Below are 24,607 nucleotides of genomic sequence, written 5' to 3' on the forward strand. Positions count from 1 at the left end.
AATATATAGCAATCACCACTCATAGCCATATCCTTCAGCACCTTAAGAGCCAGTTAGCCTGGAAAACATAGTTCTTCAGGGCAACACAGTCCATACTATTGATTCAGATGGTCTAGAGCAGGGGTGGGCAGAAAGTAGATCTCCAGATGTTTTGGACTTCGACTACCAGAATTCCTGACCATTGGCCATGCTAGCAAGGGGTTCTGGGAGTTGAAATCCTAAACGTCTGGAGATTTACCTTCTGTCCATCCCTGGTCTAAACAATTACATCTTCCAGGGCTTCTTATACATGCTGTTGCAGCATTCTATGCACTGGAGGGACAAAGGGAGAAAAAGAGTAAGAAAGGCAGGCCAGGTAGAGCCTTATAGAAAGAGATGGTGCTGTTTCTTTGCTGCAACTATCAGGTAAGTTTGGGGGAAAGAGAAGGAGTAGTGTAGCAGGATCTAGGGGTTCATGAGTGTTGGGGAGATCACAGATGGGGCAGGGAGATGTGATTGGAAACCCGGATGCATTTGCAATGACATCATGAGGAGCATGACAGAAGTTTTTGAATCTGTAGTTCGGCTTGGTGGGGGGAGGGGGATGAGCTATTTTCTGACTAGGTGACCTCCAAGGTCCCTTCCAACTCTATGACTTTATGATCACTAAATAGAGTAGTTCTGTGTAATGAATATTTCTGCAATTATCTGCAAGCTTTTACATAGTCCTTTAGAAACTCTCTGTTTGTTTAAAGCAGGGATGGGGAACCTCTGGTTCATGGACTTAATGCAGCTCACAAAGCTCCCTAATCTGGTCTGCAGCAGTCCCCCAAGCTGTGCCTCTCCCTTGGCAAACTCCTTTGATGGGGAGTTTTAATGCTGCCTGATGATGGGAGCTGCAGTCCAACACATCTGGAGGGAACCTTGTTGGGCAAGGTTGGGCTAGAATGTCAGACTAGGACTAAGGAGGCCCAGGCTCAAATCCCCACTGACCTTGGATCTGCCAGCCTAACCTACCTGACAGGGTTGTTGTGAGGGTAAAAGAGTGTGGCTATTGTATGCCTCCTTGAGCCCCCTTTGAGGGAATACACAGAATGAATTTTAAAAGTTGCCCACCCACAAATGTGGTTAAAATGAAAAGATGATGAGAGACATACCCGTAGCTTGGAATTCAACATGCCCATCTCGAGATCATTTTCACAGTTTTTGGCCTTGGATTTGCAGAGTTTTATGAGGCACATTTTAATTCTCATTATGAGATAATAAAATGATTTGGGACTTGGCACTAGATTGAAAGGAGCAGGTAGAGTCCTTCCCTCATCAAAATATGAAAGCCAGAGCTTAGCGCGTGCAAACTTCCACTCCACATCAGCATCCTCCTGCAGAAGGAACAAAGGAGCAAATTTGATTTTAAAAGGACAGCATTACAGTCTGGGGAGACATGGATCCCCTTTATCTCATTGTCACTGATACTTTAAAAGGTGCTTTAGATTTTGATCTTACTTCACAGCTACCAGAATGCTTTGCCCTAAAAGTCATTCATAAATAAGAGTTTCCCTTTGTAATGAACCTTGCATTGATTTCACCTCAGAAATACCTAGTTCTTTCCTAACTAACTTGCTACCTGATCCATTACACACATCCTCACATAGCAGTAGGGACGACTTATCCATTTTGGTAACTGGGGATTATAAGAAAATTAGATCTGATCTCTTGATATGCCCTTTGGTTCTTTAACAGCGACTGTATGATGAGCAAGCAAGTTCATTTCTCAGTTAAGATACAGTAAGTCACTGTGACTGTCAAAGGAGCCAAAGCACAAATAACAATTCTGAAGGTGGGGGTGCAAAGTTAGTGCTGCCTATATTGATCTAAATGGCATCTTTCTTCTGTCTTGCTCCTCGTACCTTTGAATCTTCAGAATAATGATTGTGACTGAAAACCAAAAAGCTATCAGCTTCAGTAATAGAATGTGGTATTTGCCTGCTGATAACCCATTCTTAGATATTCACTATGATTAAAATGCCGAGTACATTGCTTTTAAAACCTCTCGCTCTGGTGTAATGCTGTATTTCACAGGAATTTAGATAAAATATATTTATTTAAGAAATTTATACGCCACTTTTCTTCTTCTAAAAAAAGTTGCTTGAAGTGCCTTACAAAGTATAAAAGCATAATAATTAAAACACACTTATAACATGCTAAAAGCAGCAGCAAAGACAAAAACAGAAAGAACCAAAAGAAGCAGTCAGTAAGTAAAATTAAACAACAGAAACAAATGTTTGTTTAAAGAGAAAAGTCTTCCATTGCTTGCTGAACAGAACTAAAGAGGAAGATATCCTAACCCCTTGGGTCAGGGAATTCCTTATTTGGGGTGCTGCCACCAAAAAAGCCCTCTCATGTGTTACTACTAGTCGTACCTCTGAAGGCAATGGCACATGCAGTAGGGACATGACAGCTGATTTAAAAGAATAGCCAGTCTCACACGGGATTTTAAAGGTAATAACCAGTAGGGCTGTGCACAGACCCCCCCACTTCACTTTGGATGCCACTTCAGACCTTCTGAAGTGGCCCTGCTTCACTTCGGACTGATTCGGGCCCCATCCGCTTTGACTCGGATCTGAATCTGAAGCAAGGTTCAGAGATCCGAATCACTCATTTTTGGCATTTTTCCATTGACTTGCATGAGAAAACACAAATGGCCATAACTTTTTCAGTTTCCATGATACATACATGACACCAGGGGAACTCTCAGCCCCCCTGGAGGGCTTTTCACCTGCCAAGTTTCAGGCAATTTGGCCCAGTAGTTTTTGAGCTAAGTGCAGGTGAAATTTGACGTTTTTCAAGGAAATCTCTCAAAGCAAAGAGCTGTAACTTTTCACTGCTTGCACAGAAGTACATGGATGTTGGGGAATGCGCAACCCCCCCCCCCCGGAGGGCATCCCGCCTGCCAAATCTCAGACAGTTTGGCCAACTAGTTTTTGTGCGAGGTGCAGGTAAAATGTGCTCTTCTCAGAAACTCAAACCGTAAAGGGATAATCAAGTTAGGTGTAGAAGTGGTGAGGAGGTCACTATCCCTAAACTCTGCTGTAGGTGTCTTTGAAGTGGAAATAGTGCTACTTTCCTATTCATGGTCAATAACCTCAGGGTCTCTTTGGCTGAATTGCCTGGGAAAACACTGGCTGGTAGGCAGGAAGCAAACAAAGGCAGCAACCCTGCCAGGCGGGCACACTGACTGGAACGAAGAGCAGTGACAGTTGTCTGCTGGACTGGCAGAGGCCGGAAACAACACAGCAGCCCTGCCAGGGGGCACAGCAGCACCTCACCCACCTCTGCCCCTGCCAAGACCCCGAAGGTGCCCCATACTGGGCTTGCTTGCTTTGCAACACACAGTGTAGTATTGTATTATTTAAATAAAAGCTGTTTGTGTGTGTAGTGCTTTGGCCACAATTTTTGGAAATGTGGACTGTGTGTAGTCCTTTGACACACACTGTTTGCTTGTCCACACAACACAAGTACACACACGTGCACGTGCACACACACACACACACACGAGCAAAGGAAAAGCGAACACTAAACTACAAGCAAGGAGACGGGGGGGGGGATAACTATAATTCTAACCGGAGAGAAACGGTTTTTTTATTTTTTATTTTTTTATTTTTCGGCAGGGGGAAAAGAGATAAAAAATTAGAAGAGAAGGAATACAGGCATTGAGAAGGGGGTGGGGTGGAGGGGAGCCAAATACAAGAAAAGGGAAGTTCTCTCTCTCTCTCTCTCTCTCTCCATACAGAATCAAAGTAAGGGCAAACTAATGGTTGAGGAAGAATTGAAAAGGTGTGTCCTGCTCTAGATTGAGTCTTGGCTATTTGCAAGCAAGGACAGGGAGCGATGCAGTAGAGTAGCCAAATTGGCAAGCAAATGGTCATGCATACAGGTGTCAGTCCAAGGAGATTTAAGCTAAAGCAGAAGTGGTCAAAATCCAGGCAGAAGTCAGAACACAGGCGGGCGGGCAGGCAGTCAACAAGGGGCGGGCAGCAGCAGGAGTAGTCAAGATAACAAGCAAGAGGTCAAACACAGGGAGGGAGCACTCCAATGGCTGCTAGTCAGCAGCTGGACGGCCATAGGATACATCAGTTTCCAGGAAACAACCTAGAAGCCCATGCTCCAAGGTCGGTTCCTGGAGAACTGACCTTCCCCCCACCCGCGCTGCCTTGCAGGCAGCTCGGAATGGCCCCGTGCTCTGCACTCGAATAGGAGTGCAGAGTGGTGAAAAAGGGGCAGAGGCATTCTGGGGCAGAGAAAGCGGAAATGCCAGTACGACACATCCTATGTGTCAACCAGCAGCCACTTCCCCTGCTCTGCCTTCCCATAGCTAGACAGCCGAAATCGGCTGTCTAGTTGCAAATGCAGGTAGGCTGAAGCATGGAGGGGATGATCCCGTCCGTGCTTCTCCTACCCTGCATTGGATAGGCAGTCACCTCTGAGTTTGGAGGCAGCCACCTATTCCCAAAGGATTGCGCCCTAAATCAGTCACATATATTATGCAGTCCAGAAGCAGGGTTCTTGGGCAATCCGAAAGGTCAGAGGAAACAGAGCCTCAGTCACAGGGCATGATTCAGGAGACAAGGTACATGGCGGAGGCTGGATGGATCAAGTTGTTCCAACACTGGCTGGGTTTCCAGTGAAGGCTTAGAATCATAGCATCATAGAATAGTAGGGTTGGAAGGGGCCTACAAGACCACCTAGTCCAACCCCCTGCTCAATGCAGGAATCCAAGTCAGAGCATCCCTGACAGATGGGGCACTTTGTCGAAAGCTTTGCTGAAGTCAAGGTATAATATGTCCACAGCATTCCCACAGTCCACAAGGGAGGTTACTTGATCAATAAATGAGATCAGATTCGTCTGGCAGGATTTGTTCTTGACAAATCCATGTTGGCTTCGAGTAATCACTGCATTGTTTTCAAGGTGCTTACGGACGGATTGCTTTATCATCTTCTCCAGAATTTTCCCAGGGATTGATGTCAGACTGACTGCTCTGTAGTTCCCAGGTTACTCCTTTTTACCCTTTTTGAAGATAGGGACAACATTAGCCCTCCTCCAGTCATCTGGCACTTCACCCATCCTCCATGATTTCTCAAAGAGAATAGACAGCAGTTCTGAGAGTTCTTCTGCCAGTTCCTTTATTACTCTAGGATGGAATTCATCTGGCCCTGGAGATTTGAACTCATTCAAAGGAATTAGGTGTTCCTTGACCATATGCCTATCGATCTCCAGCTGCAATCCTGCCCCTTCAGCCTGTACTTCGCCTTTGCCAGGGGGGTCATAGACCCTCTTTTGGGAGAAGACTGAGCCAAAGTAGGAATTGAGCACCTCTGCCTTTTCTTTGTCATCTGTTATCATTTTGCCATCTTTATTTAATAGCTGAACAACCATTTCTTTCCTCTGCCTTTTACTATGCATGTAGCTGAAGAAAGCCTTTTTGTTGTTTTTAGCATCCCTTGCTAGCCTCAGCTCGTTCTCAGCTTTAGCCTTCCTGACGCCATCCCTGCAATTCTGTGCTACCTGCCTGTACTCTTCCTTTGTTACTTGGCTTTCTTTCCACTTCCTATATGTGTCCTTTTTTGTTTTCAGGTCATCCCTAAGCTTTTTGTGAAGCCACATTGGCTTCTTCTGTTGTCTTCCACCTTTGCTTCTTGTTGGAATTGTTTGTGATTGTGCCTTGAGAATTTCCTTTTTTAAAAGCTCCCACCTATCTTGGACTCCTTTTCTCATTAGCGTCGCTTGCCATGGGACCTTACTGATCATTGTTCTGGGCTTATTAAAATCAGCTTTCCTAAAATCCAGGGTACACATTTGGCTACACTCGGCTTTTGCTTCCCTTAGGACCAAGAACTCAGGTATAACATGGTCGCTTTCCCCCAGAGTTCCTGTAACTGCTACTTTATCCATTAAGTCATCTCTGTTGGTTAGGATCAAGTCAAGGATAGCCAGTCCTCTAGTTCCTTCCTCTACTTTCTGTAGGAGGAAGTTATCTGCTACACAAGTCAGGAATTTCCTGGAGGGGCCATGTTTTGCAGAATTTGTCTCCCAACAAACATTGGGGAAATTGAAGCCACCCATTACTACTACATCATGCTTCCTTGAAACATTGGCTATTTGCTTTTCGAAAGTTTCACGCTCATCTTCTCCTTGATTGGGTGGCCAGTAGTAGACTCCGACCACCAGGTTCCTTTTATTCTTTTCTCCATTTATTTTAACCCAGAGCTTTTAAGCCCAAAGCCAGCCAGACCTCATCCAGAGCTCAGCTCAGCAATCAGAGCTCCTTTTCCAGACCCTACTCCTGAGGACTCCCTTTCTCCTGAGGAGACCTTTTCTGGAAGTGAGCACTCCTTCACACAGGAGCCCTACTAGCCTGTTGTTTGAGGTGATGACGCTCCCAGGATCAGGGGGTGGCTCAGCCTCTGCTTCAGAGGCAGAGCCCCTCTCTCCTGACAGGGATGGCCTTGCAGTCACTTCCTCTGAGTGTTGAAGCTCCTGTGGGTCTGGTGGCAGTCCCTGGTCTGGGGCGCCTTGAACTTCTGGGGCCTCTAGCTCCTCTAGCTCCAGTCGGAGCATGACAGAGTGTGCAGGGGGAAAATAAGCAACTACTGTGAAATTTTCTGGATTTTTAAATGAATAAATAACAAGAATGATAGGTAAACCTGTTACAGAAGGGTGGGGTGGGGTGAGGACACACTAACATAGCTGTCATAGCACACCATTTCTTCTCAGCTTCGTTCTTCCAAAGGACAGTGGGAAGGGCTAAGGCTTCCTCTGCCATACCTGGCAGAGACTGGCTCATTTGCTTTCAGTGGCCGCAGTAGAGGCAGGATAGGACTGCAGCAGGGAGAGAAATGCCATGGAGCTTCCCACTTGTCTCCCATCCCTTCTTGCTGCCACCACTGCTGCCACCACCATCACACAATGGAAGCTCATCAGGGCAGCGGGAGGCTGCTCAATTATCAGGCAGCTTGCACACCCCAATGGATAGTTTTGCACCCCCCTCTGGGGTGTGTGCACCCCACTTGGGAGACCACTGCTCTAGCCAAATAATGTTCAGACAGTCCTCGCCTCTCCAGTAACATCACCTCTCTCACAATGAGCAAACAGAGGCTGACTCATAGCAAAACTCCCTCCCTCCTCCTTCTCCTCCTCCTCTGCCCTTCCCCCTCCCTCCTTGTCTTCTGCCCCTCCCAGTGGCCGGATCTCTCTCAAACTGATACATTTTGTGCCTCCTTGTCCCTCCCCACTCCTCCCTCCCTCCTTGTCCCTCCAACATGATCTTTCAGAAGTTGATACATTTTGGAGGCTCAGAAGGCATAAGAAGAGCTCTGAATATACGAGGTGGACTGAGGCACCTCGTAAGTGACCCAGTTTGAGGTGCCTCACTGCTGTTCTGATCTGCTTTGTAGCAAGACGAGTCACCTCCAAATCAGCCCATTTTGCCTTGTTATTCATGCGTCAGACAGAAGTGGCGCATAGCCCTAATAACCAGCACGTTGCTTTGCAGTCAGAAAAGAACTGGCAGCCAGTGCAGCTGATACAATCACCTGATCCCAAGACTTTGCCCCAGTCAAAATTCTAGCGGCAGCATTCTGCACTAGCTGAGTTTTCTGAGTGGTTTTCAGGGTAGCCCCCAATCAAGATGTAACCAATGCATGTAGGACCCTGGCCAGGTTTCACCATACTGGGAGCAGATGCAGCTGGTGCACCATCTGAAGCAGGGTGGAAGCACTCCTGGCCACAGCCAATGCCTGAGCATCTCTTAACAGGGCTAAGCCCAGGAAAACTCCCAATCTATGAACTTGATAGTTTAAGGGGACTGATATCCCATCCAGAACAGGCTACCATCCTACCTGTGGATTTGTAGGATTCCTCACCAATAGCACGTCTGTTGTGTCTGGATTTAATTGCAGTTTGTTTTCCCTCACCCAGTCCATCACTGACTCAAAATACTGATTCACAGCTCCATGGCCTAGTTCATAGCTAGTAGACAAGAGGCAGGCCTATGCAACCTATGGCCCGACAAACAAGCTGACTGCAGCTAGGGATGGCGGAGAATTTCTCCACGAATCTCCGGGAGGCCGAATGCCAACGCATTCGGCCCCCCGAAATTGGTGGTGAAATTCTCTGCCGCCCCCCTCCCCCCGGGATGGGACTTACCTTGTGCGAATGTCCCTCTTGGCGGCGGGTCCCGGCGGCGTTTCGGTGGCGTTTTGGCGGGGGCGGCCGGTCTTCTGACCAGCTGCCACCGCCGCCATTGCAAAATAAAAAAGGAAAGTAAAAAACAAACAAACAAACACCCGTGATAGGCTACGTAACGATTTACGTAGCCTATCACGGCTAGATTTCCAAAGTCAGCTGTGATAGGCTACGTAAATCGTCACGTAGCCTATCACGGGTGACTTTGAAAAAAAAAAAAAAAAGCGTGTACGCAAATGGCGGCACCCATGGGGCACCGCCATTTGCGTTCCTTAGTTTGGCACATCTAGTCTACGTAAAGATTTACGTAGACTACGGCGAAAATAAGGGCAACGCAAATAGCGTTCCCTTATTTTCGCCGTAGTCTACGTAAATCTTTACGTAGACTAGACGTGCCAAACTAAGGAACGCAAATGGCGGCGCCCCATGGGCACCGCCATTTGCGTACGCGCTTTTTTTTTTCCAAAGTCACCCGTGATAGGCTATGTGACGATTTACATAGCCTATCATGCCTGACTTTGGAAATCTAGCCGTGATAGGCTACATAAATCGTTACGTAGCCTATCACGGGTGTGTGTGTTTTTTTTACTTTACTTTTTTTTTTCGCGGCCGGTTAGATGGGGCGCTCCTCCCCGGCCTGAGTTTCGGCGGCGAGGGATGGGGAGCCTCCCCCCCGGCCTGAATTTCGGCCGGGCAAGGCGAGGTGCCTCCCCCCCCTCCCCTGAACTTCAGGGGGAGAAGCGAAGCGCCTCTCCCCCACTGCAAAGCAAGCTGCGGGACCAGGTAAGTCCCTTTCGTCCATCCCTAACTGCAGCCCACAGTCACCCATATACAGACTAGTAATGCCAAACATATTTCTCCAGATGAACTAGAAATCATTTGCAGTCAAAATACAGGTAATGGACTGGGCAGAGATTAATTTTGCCCCTTAAGGACCATAATGTGAGAACTAAGAGAGAATAGAAGATCTTTGTTTTCATAAAATACAACCATAAATGAAAGCAATATAGTTGTTATAATCACATTTGATTGCCTTACCTCAATTTCCTGATAGGAATTATTGATCATGGCTATTAACATGTTGAGGAGCACAACCACCATGGTGACATTATAAACTCCGTAGAGCACATATCCAATGTTCTCAATAAACTTGTGATCATATTTCAGCACCACTGATATTACTTCAGACAAGCCAAATATGGACCAGAATAAGGTTTTAAAACTTTCTTCTACCCTAAAGACAAAATAAAGAGTCTTATTTAGTATTTTATATTGCTAGCCAGCAATATAAAATGTACATAATTAAAAAATGGCAGCTTGCCAGTATAAATAACTGGGTCTCCTTGCAATCATAGGCACTGTCATCTGTCACTGTAAGTACTGCTAAGTCGCGTTTCCTGAATTGATAAAGATACCTGGCATTCCACGAGCACTGACAAACAATATATTTGCACCTGTTGCACTCATGTCCTGCTTGTGGGTTTCCAGTGGGCAGCTGGTTGGCCACTGTGTGAACAGAATGCTGGACTAGATGGCCCCTTGGTCTGCTCCAGCATGGCTCTCCTTGTGTTCTCATCTACTGATCCCTCCAGCCCTGCTGATTTAGATTGGAGTTATGCATCCATACTGGGTTCCAAGATTCCCTTTTGTGATTTACCAGGTCATCAGTGGATCATCCCTTAGTAATTGTGCACTAAACGCATCTTCCTATATGTCTTACATTGCACTCGAGAATACAAGCTACATAGCCTAGGCTGATATTGCCTACTCAATGCTTCCTGCTGTTTCGCACAAGAACAAATGAGGTTAAATATATGTTTGCTTCTACCACCTCGGCAGCTGAATGGGAACTGTGAATTCCCCTCAACAGAGGAATTGTGGTAGAAAGATAACCTGAATGCAGCAGGATCCAGAAAGTTCAGAGAAGTAAATCTTGAAAAGCCATTTATTCTACTGTTGGTAAGATAAGATCCAATCAATAGAGAAGGCTAAGCAAAGACTCTCGGTAGCCTGATATTTGGCACAAATCACAGGCACTTGACACATATGGCCGTTTTCCTTTCCCAACAACCAAAGTGCTTGAAAAGCCACAGCCAGCTGGATAACAGCACCAGCTAGCACCAGTACCGAACAGTGTCCAAATGGAAGGCAGCCCACAGCTTTGCCAGCAGTGACAGGGACAGGAGCAGATGGGTCCACACAGTGCAGGTACAGTACAGCTGCTGACTGGCAAGCAGCACCCGGCAAGAAAAACGGCTCACATGGGCTTCTGCTGGCCTGTCAGCAGCTATATTTCACATTCACCTCTGTATATCTCAGTAGGTTAAAATCTGTAGATCATTTGCTTCAGAATATTTGGTGAGGGGACGGGTGGGGGTTAAAACCTAAGCAGCTTATTTTTGCTATTCCGCTCATGCTTGATGTTCAGTCAGTGTGTAGAAAGAACATTTGTGCCATATTTCTGTTGGAATAACAATCACACCTTTGGGATCAGCCCTCCAAAAGGGTGCAAGCTAAGGGTTAGTTTTTCCATAGAATTTTGAAGCAGTTAGCAGGCTTTCTTCACACAGAGCTTTTGTCCTGTGATTGAGATTGCGCCTTCACGGAAGTTTGTGGGCTCTTTACATGACGCCGGGACCCTCCAGGGCGTCTCTTGCACTAAATGCCCTTTGTTCCGTTTTTAAATAGATCGTAGATAATGAGCTATCAAAATACCCCGTTGTGTTCCGCTTCAGTTTCCTCTGTGAAAAGAGGAAAAGCGTCAAGAAGAGGAGCAAGATCAGTGAAAGATAATGGAAGACTCAGATACAGGAAGGGGAGAAGGAGGGGGGAAGGGATGGGGGGAAAGGAAGTGGGTGAAAAAGGGAGTCGTCGGGATCCTGCATTTAAAACGGAAGCAGAAAGCCCCGTTTTAAATGCAGGATTTTAGGCTGGTGTAGAGATGCCCCAAGGGTCACTCAGGGTACAGCGCTAATTAACAGTTCTGGATCCATCAGAGAACCTTGGCTGCAAACAAGGGGATGTTGCCCAGCAGCCAGGTGGCATCAGATAAGTTTCCTTAGCCTGGGCTTCTTGTGTATAAAGGGCATGTTCACGACGTTCTGGAGCAGTAGTGGCTTCATTCTGTTATAAGCTGGGCCTTATTTCCTCTGCTGTTTTATATTTCTGGCTGCTTAGCCAGGGGACTGTATGTAAGGTGTGTGTGTATAAAATTAGAGACAAAATGATACCTTGCAGCATTACACAGCAAAATTGCCAGAGGACCCAGGTATAGCCACCCAATGCTACTCTGGACCCTACCTTGCAGATAGGAGTGTGAAGTACCCGGCTCAGTAAAGTATGTCACGATGCACTTCACTTTCTGGATTCAGTCTGCTTTATTCAGCCATTTCTACTAACAATTTAATATACAAAGTATGCTGTTTTCCTATATGGAAATTACCTACAGGTAATTTAAAAATGCTACATGTTAAGCATTGCTGATTTTATTTGGTGGTGAATACGTAGACGCTACTCTGTAGCAAATAAGAAACACCAGTGACTTTCTCTAGGGTTGGATCCAGAGCCATCATTCCGCCAGCAGAAAGACACCACTTGTGGAATGGGACATCCACACATCTCCTTCCGCCTGCAGCCCCCCCTCCCCGTACCCTCTACATCTGCGGCAGTGAGAGTCCTCCAATTTTGAGAGATGAAGCTTTGGAAAGTTGCTTTTAGATCTGGCAAAGATTTTTCTACATTTTTGTCTTCAATATCCCATAAAAAATTAGAACACTCTTGTTAATATAAGCAAGACCTTAAATAAGAGACCTTGCCGATGTTCTCCCATTAAACTTTGCATTTTCCAGTAATATATCTTTTATAAATGTAAAATTCTGCCTTTCAAGGTTGTTATCTAAATCACTTATCCAGCTGAAATAACGAACCTTGATCTCAGCAGTAGCTTTCCATTAACCTTTTGTTATAATTTGGAGGGGTTCCATTTGATTTTTATTTGATTTTTTTTTTTTTACCTTCCCAGCAATTTTAATACATTCTGTCAAATCTGTTATTTTTTCCTGCAACCTAAGCATTAATCTCTGCTTTGGAATGCTTCCACATTCTCCTTGAAAATCTAATTGCTAAGTATGCATTGTGCATAACTACAATGGCATCATAGACTAAGGTCTGATTCAGGAAGCTCTTGGTATTAATAACCTCACCTTTGACATAATCTCACTAGGTGGCCTTAGGTACTCTTTTCTCACTCTCACCCTCAGTCCCCCTCCTATCTGTAGTATGTGGGATAATAATAATGACTTACCTTACAGTGCAGCTGTAAAGATTACAACAAGGGGTAGGGGAGAAATTTACACTTGTGAACATGAACAGAAATGCAGTTATCCTTTGGTATTCACACTTCTCTGAATGTTGCAATGCAATTCTCTGGTCAAAAAATTGTGTATAAAAATGCATATATTCAGGTAAAGTGCATACCAAAATGTGTATACTAGTGAAAATAATGTGCGAAAATGCAATCCAATAGAGACAATTGTTTTCAAAGATGTGTATATTAGGCAAGCATATGTACAAAACTGTGTTGTATAGGAGATATGGGCGTATGAACTTTTATGCAGACTTTACTAAAAAACACCACAAGCTGATGTGGAAATGGAATGAAAAGAATTGGCCTTGTTCGCCCTGATGGATGACTTTTATGGGGAGAGGGACAAATGGAGTGTGACCCTGTTACTCTTACTCGATCTCCCAGTGGCTTGCAATACCATTAACCATGGTATCCTCCTGAACCAGCTCTGTGGTTTGAGAACTGGGGGCACTACTTTACAGTGGTTCCACTCCTATCTGCAAGGTAAGGTCCAGAGTAGTATCGGGTGGCTATACCTTGGCCCCTTGGCAATTATGTTGTGTAATGCTGCAAGGTATCATTCTCTCTCTCTGTTATATGTGTGTGTGTGAGACACCATTGGGTGTGGTTATTTGGAGTTTGGGGGCAAGGTGTCACAAGTACATTGATGACACTCAGTTCTATTTCTCCATTACATCTGAATGAGGAGAGGTTGTGCATGACCTGGACCAACACGTAGACGCAGTGGTGGGCTGGACGAAGGCCAATAAATTGAAGCAGAAACTCTATAAGATGGAGGCACTGTGGGTAACTCTGGGAATTAGGGAGTTTACCTGTTCTGGATGGGGTTGTTGTACTACCCATGAAAGAATGGGTATGCAGTTTGGTGGTGCTCCTAGATTCATCTTTAATATTAGAAGCCCAAGTGACTTCTGTGACATGGAGTGCCATTTACCAACTTTGGTTGGTATACCAACTGTGCCCATTCCTGGACAGGGATAGCTTGACCACTACAATCCATGCATTGGTACCTTCAGTCTGGACTACTGTAATGCTTTCTATGTGGGGCTGCCCTTGAGGCTGGTTTGGAAATTACAGCTGGTGCAGAATTTTGCAGCAAGGCTGTTGAATCACATAACACCTATTCTGAAAGAGCTGCACCGGCTGCCAGTTTGTTATCAAGTCAAGCTCAATGTATTATTATTGACATATAAAGCCTTAAACAACTTAGGACCAGGTTACCTGAAAGATCATCTCCCCCTAGGCCTTAGTGTCTGTGCCACACCAGGGGAGGTCTTGGTGTCTGTGCCACACCCTGCAGAGTCTCCTCTGGCAGCAACACAGCAACAAGCCTTCTCTGTGGTTGCACCTCCCTTCTGGAATGACTTCCCCTCTGCGATATGTCACGCACCGACCATCATGTGCTTTCGACAATTATTAAAAACCTACTTGTTTACCCTGGCTTTCCAAACCATTAACTTATCAAAATGCTGTTGTGTTTTTAATGATGTATTGTTTTGTGACATGTTGTGAACCAATTTGGGATTTTTAAAATGGGAAGCATTATGTAAACATTCTAAATAAAATAATAAAGTGGTCTACAATCCTATACATATCTACTCAGAAGTAGGTCCCACTGATTACTATGTATAAGATTGCAGCCTTAGGCTGCAATACACACTTCCCTGGGTATATGTCCTATTGAATTCAGTGGGGCTTATTTCTGAGTAGACATGTATAGGATTGCACTTAGGGATGTACGAAAGTCACTTACCTGGTCCCGCAGCTTGCTTCGCGGTGGGGGGGAGGCGCTTCGGTTCTCCCCCCGAAATTCAAGCCGGGGGAGGAGGCGCCCCGCCTCGCCCGGCTGAAATTCAGACTGGGGGGGAGGCGCCCCGCCTTGTCTGGCTGAAATTCAGGTCAGGGAGAAGCACCCCATCTCCCTGGCCTCGAAATAAAAAAGTGAATGTAATAAACAAACAAACACACACACGTGATAGGCTACGTAATGATTTACGTAGCCTATCACGGCTAGATTTCCAAAGTCTATAGCGTTGCCCTTATTTTCGCCGTAGTCTACGTAAATCTTTACGTAGACTACCCAGGCCCAAATAAGGAACGCAAATGGCGGCGCCCATGGGAGCCGCCATTTGCATACGCGCTTTTTTTTTTTTCAAAGTCACCCGTGATAGGCTACGTAATGATTTACGTAGCCTATCATGGCTGACTTTGGAAATCTAGCCGTGATAGGCTACGTAAATCGTTATGTAGCCTATCATGTGTGTGTGTGTGTTTTTTTTTTACATTCACTTTGTAATGGTAGTGGCGGCAGCCGGTCGGAAGACTGGCCGCCGCCCCCGCCGAACCGCCGCCGAACCACTGCCGGGACCCGCCGCCGAGAGGGACATTCGAGGGAGGTAAGTCCCATCCCGGGGGGGGGGGGGTGGCAGAGAATTTCACTGCCAATTTCGGGGGGACGAATGCGTTGGCATTCAGCCTCCCCGAGATTCGTGGAGAAATTCTCTGCCATCCCTAATTTGCACTGCTAGCCATTTACATGTAGAATGCTTTAAAACCTAGCAAATTTCCTGAGATTTTTTTTATTACCATTCCAGCACTAAACTCAAGAGAAGTCTGAAAGTATCTTCCACATTCTCATAGGATCTGCTTCTTTTCATAAAACAAGCTAAGTTGAAAATGAACATCAGATAATGAGCCAGCTTTTAAAAAGAAGCTTACCAATCAGCAAAAGGCAAGAGCAGGTCTTCCGATAAGACCTCTCTCCTATACATTTCACCAGATTAGCTCTCTCATGTGAATAATAAAAGGATTCAGGCCTAGTTCTTACGGCAGGTGGGGCTTCATGAGATGGAATGCTTCTCAATCTAAACATTTTGCTCCACATGAAACTCTAGATGTCAGGAAGAAAGGTTCTTTGTTGTCTACCCTTCTCACTGACATCTGTTTTTCTATGTTCAGGGATTTTTTGTTTGCTTGTACGAACGAGAATTCAAAGATGTGAGTCCCCATCCACCATTTGAAGTGATACAGTCCAGCCTCAGGTGAGAACTGGGCCTCAGCTTGTGGCTGTTCCCTGGCACAGACTTGCTGCCTCACTCTCACGTTGACTGGTTCCTCCTCCAGTCCAGCCTAGTCTTGTTCCCATGATCTTGCCCTCTCTAGGCCTGTTCAGGCATTTTGCCTGAACAGTGTACAGCAATGCATGTAAGGGCCATGGGGCCATGCATGTTGGCTTCACCCCCAATATCCCTGCATGCACCAATCTCGCCCACACAGTCCCTCCCCTTCCCACAGGAAGTGGGCGTGACACACATCTAGTTGACACCTCAACACTGAGGTAACAGCATTCTTAAAGAACATGGTTAAAGAACAGGTGAATTTTTTAATCATTTTTTTAATCATTTTTTTTTGCAAATCAGATGTTTTTAAAAAAGAAACCCTCACATGCCCAAACCACAGTATATAATCTAATAAAGTTTCTCTCTTTCTTAGACACATATCTGACTGTTAGGGACCTGTAAATGGTAATAAAGAGATTCACCTCTACTTTTTTTTAATAGGAAAAAAAATTGCTGTTTACATTAGAATTTAGTGGTGATGTGAACTTCTTTATATACTTTGCTCTGTAGTGACGGTGATGACCAGATATCATCCTTCTTGGGGATTAAACAAACATTTATCCACTTTACAGCATGGTAAACTGTAGACTGGGAGAAGTGAAGTGAATTACTCAGATTTATGCAGCGAATTAAAATCAAAAGCCAGGTCCATCTCACGAATTTGCTGGCCACTTCTCTCCCTCTGTTATGCATGCTCTCTCCCTTACTATAATGCGTCTACATATATACCTGCCTCCATAGGGATATGGGATTCACCCCCCCTTTTTTCCTACACATCACAAGGTCAACAGAGGGTTTTATGTTCTTTCATCAAGAACTAAAGCCATATAGTAATATGTGATATTAACACCATGCAGTATAATTTGACAGATAACTGAGCTGCTTGTTCACTTGTCTTTGTTACAATAAGTGTTAGACTTATTTCTTGCAGGACAGATCACATATATAAATCTCAGCTGTATAATTTCTCTCCTGTCTAAAAAACCCCCATAAGACAGCTTTTGAAGTAAATCCCTTTTTCCGTAGAAAGTTAAGGGTGCAATTCTATGCATGTTTAGTCAGAGAAAAGGCCTACAACTCCCAGCATGCCAAGAGAAATACCGAGTCTCAGTTCACGCCTGCCTTTACTGGCTCTGGAGATTTAATCCCAGAATCACATGGGTGGAGCCTAATGGCTTGTTTCCTTCCCATCTGAATGACTCCCTTCTGTCCCAGTACAGTTTCCCTGGTACTGCCTTGTTCTGGTCTCCCACCCCACACACTCAATATGAAAATTAGTGTTTGGAACCTCTGCTCTTCCATTGATTTAGACCAGGCTCAGTTAAAATGTGTAATTTTCCATTACACTATGCACCATATTATTTCTAAATCCATTCTGGTCCTAACACAATTTTGATGGCACTGCTCCCATTCCATGCCAGCTGGACTGGCAGAGGAATCTGTCTTCAACACTGATGATGGAACAGCACCCTCCACTGCACCTGAAGGCAGCAGGTTAACTGAGGGGGACTCACAGCAGGCTGCGTGGCACACAGGTCTCTCCTCCAGCATCTTGCTGCTGCCTTCCAGTATCTGCCACCTGACGTGACTGCTTCACTCTTCCTAATGGCAGGACCAGCCCTGACTATTTCCCCCAGGAGTCCTGTTGCCTGGGATGCTGCTGGGGCAGCATTCATTCTCAGGCACCGTGAAGGTCCTGGCACCACCCCTTCCTGACACCACTGCCACCAGGTAATTTCAAGTGGGAAAGAGAAGGAGCAGCTGGAAATGTGTAAACTAGGGTTAATACCTGTATCCATATGACAGTGACCACTACATTGCTGTGCACTTAATCACTCAGTGGCAAGGAAATCAGATTAGCATAAATTCAAATTTAAATTGCCTACAACTCCCCCCCCATTATATGAACTGAAGCAGCAAGAGGTTGAAAAGTGACAGTTGCAACCTCAAATCTGCTCTCTTGTGTGTCTTCTTTAGGGAACAGTCTTTAATTACAGGATTAGATACTATTTTCCACTTGCAGCATCTGTCAAAAGAAGATGTGTGCACTAGAGAGTAGAATTAAAGGCACATGACACAGGCAGTTGAAAAGCGGATGATTCTTTCTGAGTACTTGACAGTGGGGTGCAAAGAACATGGTTCTCTATATTTCTTGCTTATTACTGCAATAGTATCTAAATGCTACACAGTGATGGGGAGATCTACTGAATACATAAATAACAGAGATGTGTGTTCATATTTGGGGCCAATCCAAGTAGCCTCAAATCTAGGGCTTTTGGGGAGCAATTTTTAGGGGTTGTGCAAGATCTGGTTCTGCTTAGTTGAGTTTTGGCAGGGAACAGAATTTCATCAAAATAAAATAATATGGGACTGTGCTACACTTGATGAAACCACCATCCTCATAGGTATCAGAGGGTCTGTGGGGATTTAAAGGTTTTTCAACATTCTCCCAAGTGATCCGAAGGGGTGAAGATTACGAAACCACCTTCCTTCTGCTTCTGAGGGCCAAAACAGACATGACTTTAAATCTGGATCTAGTAGCTATGCCTTTTTTCATTTTTCCTCCAGAGTAAGTATAAGGGCTCAATCTTGATTGGCGCCCTCACACAGGGCAGGGTTAGGGAGGGCTTTTAAAATGTGGATTGGGCCTATGCAGTGCATTTTTCAAATGCATTTTGTATGCATTTCTCCTGTACATGCCTTTTTGTATGCAATTTTGCCTAATATACACAGTTTTGCAAGCATTTTCTTAATATAATGTTTTAAACATTTTTAATAATGCATACATTTTTGTCTGCACCTTTCTTTAATATACAATTTTCTTGATTAAAATGTGAACTAGGTGAATTTCTCCCCCTTCCTTAAGTAAGACAATTGATATGCAGCTATATACAATCTGTAGTTCTATAGAACATATATAGTTGTAGTCAGGGGAGAAGGGTGGTTGAGCCAAAAACCATACTGTAGATACTCACGTTGTAAATGCTGGGTTATATTTTGCACCAAGGTAGTAAGAGTAAAGGTTGAACATCCCAATCATGAAGGCGAGAAATACCATGATAAAAATGACCATGAATTTGAAGATGTCTTTCACAGTCCTTCCCAAAGAGATCTGGAGAGGACCAAAACTTTCATTGGCTGGAAGAATGTACGCAATCCGGGAGAAGCTGAGTACCACTGCTATTGCATATAGTCCTTCTGATATGATCTGAGGATCTGAGGGAAGCCATTTGCTCCTGGCTAAAATGAAACACAATAGGTGATATATATTATTATTATCATAAGGAGAACTAGGATCCAAGGGAGAAAAAGAAAGAAAATTGCAGTAGGAAGAACAAGGCTATATATATTTTTTGTCACTGGGGGATTTCCTAGACCACGAGTGGGCAAATGAAAGAGGTCCAGGGGGCATTTTTGCCCCCATTGTGGGCGCTGAAAGTTAAAAAATAAGTAATTAATTAAGTAATAAAAAACAGAGTCTGCAGCTGCTATGGAGTGCCCGAAGGGTCAAAATTAGTTTCTTTGCAAGCTAAATCTGACCTTTTGGGCACTCTATAGCCACTATCAACACTATTTTTTTTCCATTTTAATTTTGTTAAACAAAATTCAGGGGGCAGTAGGGAATGCAGTGGGGGTCGCATGTGATCCACAGCATGCACGTTGCCCACTCCTGTCCTAGATATTACTGAATGGACTTGGTTTTACCCTTGCACAGCACCCTTCCTGCCCACTTTGCTTCAATCATCTCCTATTTCTTCTGCTTTCTTTCCCTGTTATAGTATTTGTCTGCAAGATTCCCAGGACCAAATAGTGTGCTTCAGCCAAAGGAGAGGCACACTAAGGAACAGTACAACTAGCGTCACCGATCTGAGCACTGTGGAGAGAAGCATATGCTTTTCTCATGCAATCAGCACTTTACAAAAATTATAACACTACTATTACAGCAAAGCCCAAAAGTGCGGCACCAAAATAATATCCTTGCATGTCTGTGCTCACAAGAAAATCCAATTTCCTCAGCATTGACCTTAGCTCCTCAAATTTATGTGTGTATTAGACTCAGGAACCATCATAGTTGGGTGGGAGTTGCTCTGTGTGTGTTGGCAGACCAACATTTTGAGACTGAAGGTAGCAAGAAGCCAGAAAATGGTTGAGCGTTGACCAAATTGAGAAGTACCAAGGGCTGGCAGAAGGTGGTGGTGGCAGAAGCCCTGCAGTGAAACTCATAGCACCTTTCCTGCTGTGTGTGTGATGGCCCAGTTGGACAAAAGGTTACAGAGCTGGTTTTCAAACTGGTATTCACCTCTGCCCCAATAGCATGCATGTAGTTATGGTGGCCACAGGTGTGAAATGTTGTTGTATGGCAGCAATAAGGGATAATGTGGGATTGGGGGAGGGGGTACTTGCCTGCCCCAGACACTGTCCTCCACAGAGCACATGTCCCTTGCCCAAGATTTTCTGATTGAAACCCCTTCCTTTAGTTCTGTTCCAGATGATGGTCACAGCCAGATACTGGGGTTCCAGTCCAAGTGGGGGATCCAGCATCAGCTCTAAGACCCCAAGGGTGGCACTGTGACCTCCTCAGGCTGGGGAGGCTGTGGCAAGATGGGCTCCTCCTGCTTTGGGGCTTCTGGGAAAGTGGGGGTCATCCAGAATCTCTCCAGCAGCACTCCGACACCTCAGAGCTCATGGCTTGATCTCCCAAAGACTGGGATTCTAAATCTGGGACCATGAGACCTTTTTCCATACAAGACCAACAATAAAGCACATGCTGTCTTTTGGATGTGTCTGGAAGAAGGGGAAAGGGTAGTAATTGAAACAAACCAGTAAGACCTCAGTAGAATGTGTGTGTGGGGGGAGTGCTCCTTCCTTTCTGCTTCATTGATTGTTCCCTGATTGTGGCCCTTCCTTTTATTCTGTAGAATTCATGGGAGACAATGGACTCTATTATATAGGGTGGGAGGGGGAAATGGCTTGCTGGTGAAATCAGAGACTTCCTATTGACTGGTGGACAAGCATCTGCTGGGGGTACGGCATAGTATACTAAGGAACACGAAAGGCTGATGGAGCAAATGGCTGGAGCAAATGGACCATGTGTCAGACTGCTGAAAGGGCTCATGTACAGAGGTGGGGAAATAATGATACAGATGTTTACATCTGTGTAGTGGTCAACTGAGAATATGGTTTTAGAACACCGAATTCTAATATTCAAATGTGTTAAAAAGGAACCCATTGGTCTTTTTCTGCTAAGAAGGGGATTTAAAAAGTGGATCACTGCCTTGTTGTGGCGAAGGGGCTTGCGTAACTCAGTGAAGCCATAAGCTATGCCGTGCAGGGCCACCCAAGTCGGACAGGTCATGGCAGAGAGTTCTGACAAAATGTGGTCCACTGGAGAAGGAAATGGCAACCCACTCCAGTATTCTTGCCAAGAAAACCCCATGGAGCGTATCACAAGGCTAAAAGAGATGACGCCGGAAGATGAGCCCCTCAGGTCGGAAGGTGTCCAATATGCTACTGGGGAAGAGCAGAGGGTATTTCCAAATAGCGCCAGAAAGAGTGAAGCGGCTGGGCCAAACCCGAAAGGACACTCAGCTGTGGATGTGTCTGGTGGTGAAAAGAAAATCCGATGCTGTAAAGAACAATATTGTTTAGGAACCTGGAATGTAAGATCAATGAATCAAGGTAAGCTGGAGGTGGTCAAACATGAGATGGCAAGATTGAACATCGACATCTTGGGAATCAGCAAACTCAAATGGACAGGCATGGGCGAATTTAATTCAGGTGACCATCATATCTACTATTGTGGGCAAGAATCCCTTAGAAGAAATGGAGTAGCACTCATAGTCAACAAAAGGGTGGGAAAAGCAGTACTGGGGTACAATCTTAAAAATGATAGAATGATCTCAGTACGAATCCAAGGCAACCCATTCAACATCATAGTAATTCAAGTCTGTGCCCCAACCACTGATGCCAAAGAAGCTGAGGTTGATCGGTTCTATGAAGACCTACAACAACTTCTAGAACTAACACCAAAAAAAGATGTCCTCTTCATCATAGGGGATTGGAATGCTAAAGTAGGAAGTCAAGAAATCACCGGGATAACAGGCAGGCATGGCCTTGGTGTACAAAATGAAGCAGGACAAAAGCTAATAGAGTTTTGCCAAGAGAACATGCTGATCATAGCAAACACTCTTTTCCAACAGCACAAGAGGCGACTCTACACATGGACATCACCAGATGGTCAATATCGAAATCAGATTGATTATGTCCTTTGCAGCCAAAGATGGAGAAGCTCCATACAGTCAGTAAAAACAAGACCTGGAGCTGACTGTGGCTCAGATCATGAGCTGCTTCTTGCAAAATTTCGGCTTAAATTGAAGAATGTCGGGAAAACCACTAAACCGTTCAGGTATGACCTAAATCATATTCCTTATGAATATACAGTGGAGGTGAGGAATAGATTTCAGGGATTAGACCTGATAGACAGAGTGCCTGAGGAACTATGGACGGAGATCCGTAACATTGTTCAGGAGGCAGCAACAAAATCCATCCCAAAGAAAAAGAAATGCAAGAAAGAAAAGTGGCTGTCTGATGAGGCTTTACAAGTAGCTCACGAAAGAAGGGCAGCGAAAAGCAAGGGAGAAAGGGGAAGATATACCCAACTGAATGCAGAGTTCCAGAGAATAGCAAGCAGAGACAAGAAGGCCTTCTTAAATGAACAATGCAAAGAAATCGAGGAAAACAACAGAATGGGAAAGACTAGAGATCTCTTCAAGAAAATTGGAGATCTCAAGCGAACATTTTGTGCAAAGACGGGCATGATAAAGGACAAAGAAGGCAGGGACCTAACAGAAGCAGATGAGATTAAGAAGAGGTGGCAAGAATACACAGAAGAACTATACAGGAAAGATCTGAATGTCCCTGATAGCCATGATAGTGCGGTCACTGAACTTGAGCCGGACATCCTCGAGAGTGAAGTCAAGTGGGCCTTAGGAAGCATTAGTAACAACAAAGCTAGCGGAGATGACAGTATTCCAGCTGAGCTATTTAAAATCCTAAAAGATGATGCTTTTAAAGTGCTGCATTCAATATGCCAACAAATCTGGAACACTCAACAGTGGCCACAAGACTGGAAAAGGTCAGTTTACATTTCAATTCCAAAGAAGGGCAACGCCAAAGAGTGTTCAAACTACCACACAATTGAGCTCATTTCACATGCCAGCAAGGTGATGCTCAAATCCTACAAGCTAGGCTTCAGCAGTATGCGAACCGAGAACTACCGGAAGTACAAGCTGGGTTTCGAAGAGGCAGAGGAACTAGAGATCAAATCGCCAACATTCGCTGGATCATGGAGAAAGCAAGAGAATTCCAGAAAAACGTCTATTTCTTCTTCATGGACTACGCTAAAGCCTTTGATTGTGTGGATCACAACAAACTGTGGCAAATTCTTAAAGTGATGGGAGTACCAGACCACCTTACCTGTCTCCTGAGAAACCTGTACGAGGGTCAAGAAGCAACAGTAAGAACCAGACATGGAACAACCGATTGGTTCAAAATTGGGAAAGGAGTACGACAAGGCTGCATATTGTCACCCTGCTTATTTAACTTATATGCAGAGTACATCATGAGAAAAGCCGGGTTGGATGAATCAGAGGTCGGAATTAAGATTGCTGGGAGAATTATCAACAACCTCCGATATGCAGACGATACCACCCTAATGGCAGAAAGCGAAGGGGATCTAAAGAACCTCTTGTTGAGGGTGAAAGTGGAGAGTGCAAAAGCTGGTTTGAAACTCAACATTAAAAAAACTAAGATCATGGCATCTGGCCCTATCACCTCCTGGTATATAGAAGGGGAAGAAATGGATGCAGTGACAGATTTTACTTTCTTGGGCTCCAAGATCACCGCAGACGGTGACTGTAGCCATGAAATTAAAAGACACTTGCTCCTTGGGAGGAAAACTATGGCAAACCTAGACAGCATAGTAAGAAGCAGAGACATCACCTTGCCGACAAAGGTCTGTCTAATCAAAGCTATGGTTTTCCCAGTAGTAATGTATGGCTGTGAGAGCTGGACTATAAGGAAGGCTGAGCGCCGAAGAATTGATGCTTTCGAACTGTGGTGCTGGAGAAGACTCTTACGAGTCCCCTGGACTGCAAGGAGGTCAAATCAGTCCATCCTAAAGGAAATCAACCCTGAGTGCTCATTGGAAGGACAGATACTGAAGCTGAAGCTCAAATATTTTGGCCACCTAATGCGAAGAGAAAACTCCCTGGAAAAGACCCACATGCTGGGAAAGACTGAAGGCAAAAGGAGAAGGGGACGGCAGAGGATGAGATGGCTAGATAGCATCACCGATGCAATGAATATGAACTTGAGCACGCTCCGGGAGAGAGTGCAGGACAGGAAGGCCTGGCGTGTTATGGTCCATGGGGTCATGAAGAGTCGGACACGACTGAACGACTGAACAACAACAACAACAACAACATAATACCCAAGTAGAAAAAGAAATGATCCAATATTAGTTTTGTCCCTAGGGAAACAAGACGTTATCTCCTGAATGAGTATTTGGTATACATTTATAACTCCTTGGGCAAATAATACAACACAGACTTCTGGCAATAAAACCATTCATTTAGAGCCATCGTCAACACTGGCATAATTGTATTCTGGTTGCATGGTCTGTTAAAGGAACCACAAAACCCACCAGCATTTGTATACAAAATTATAGCAGGTCAAATAAGGGGCACTCTCTAGATCAAGGGTTGGACTGAGGGTTTCCTCCAGCGGGAGCGCTACCTAAACAGAATTCAGCTCAGGACACTCTGGCCAGTGGGGGTGGGGGGAGGTGATTTTTGTCCATTTGCCCTCCTCCTGAAGCCCCCAGCACCACCTCCCAGAGGG

General features: G+C 45.0%; 1 protein-coding gene across 1 annotated transcript in view; it reads right to left on the reverse strand.

Moving 5' to 3' along the window:
- TRPC7 (transient receptor potential cation channel subfamily C member 7) overlaps window positions 1-24,607 on the reverse strand; it is a 205,971-nt gene that overhangs the window by 31,909 nt on the left and 149,455 nt on the right. Inside the window, exons 6-8 of the mRNA XM_084832415.1 lie at window positions 18,682-18,946; window positions 9,260-9,455; window positions 1,137-1,358 (exon numbers count right to left, since the gene is read on the reverse strand). Of these exons, the coding sequence (XP_084688541.1) occupies window positions 1,137-1,358; window positions 9,260-9,455; window positions 18,682-18,946 (683 nt within the window). The remainder of the gene's footprint in view (window positions 1-1,136; window positions 1,359-9,259; window positions 9,456-18,681; window positions 18,947-24,607) is intronic.

The sequence above is a fragment of the Heloderma suspectum genome, chromosome 2 (assembly GCF_057233095.1).
Source record: "Heloderma suspectum isolate Gila_16-S chromosome 2, 16-S_ref, whole genome shotgun sequence".
Taxonomy (NCBI): Eukaryota; Metazoa; Chordata; class Lepidosauria; order Squamata; family Helodermatidae; genus Heloderma; species Heloderma suspectum.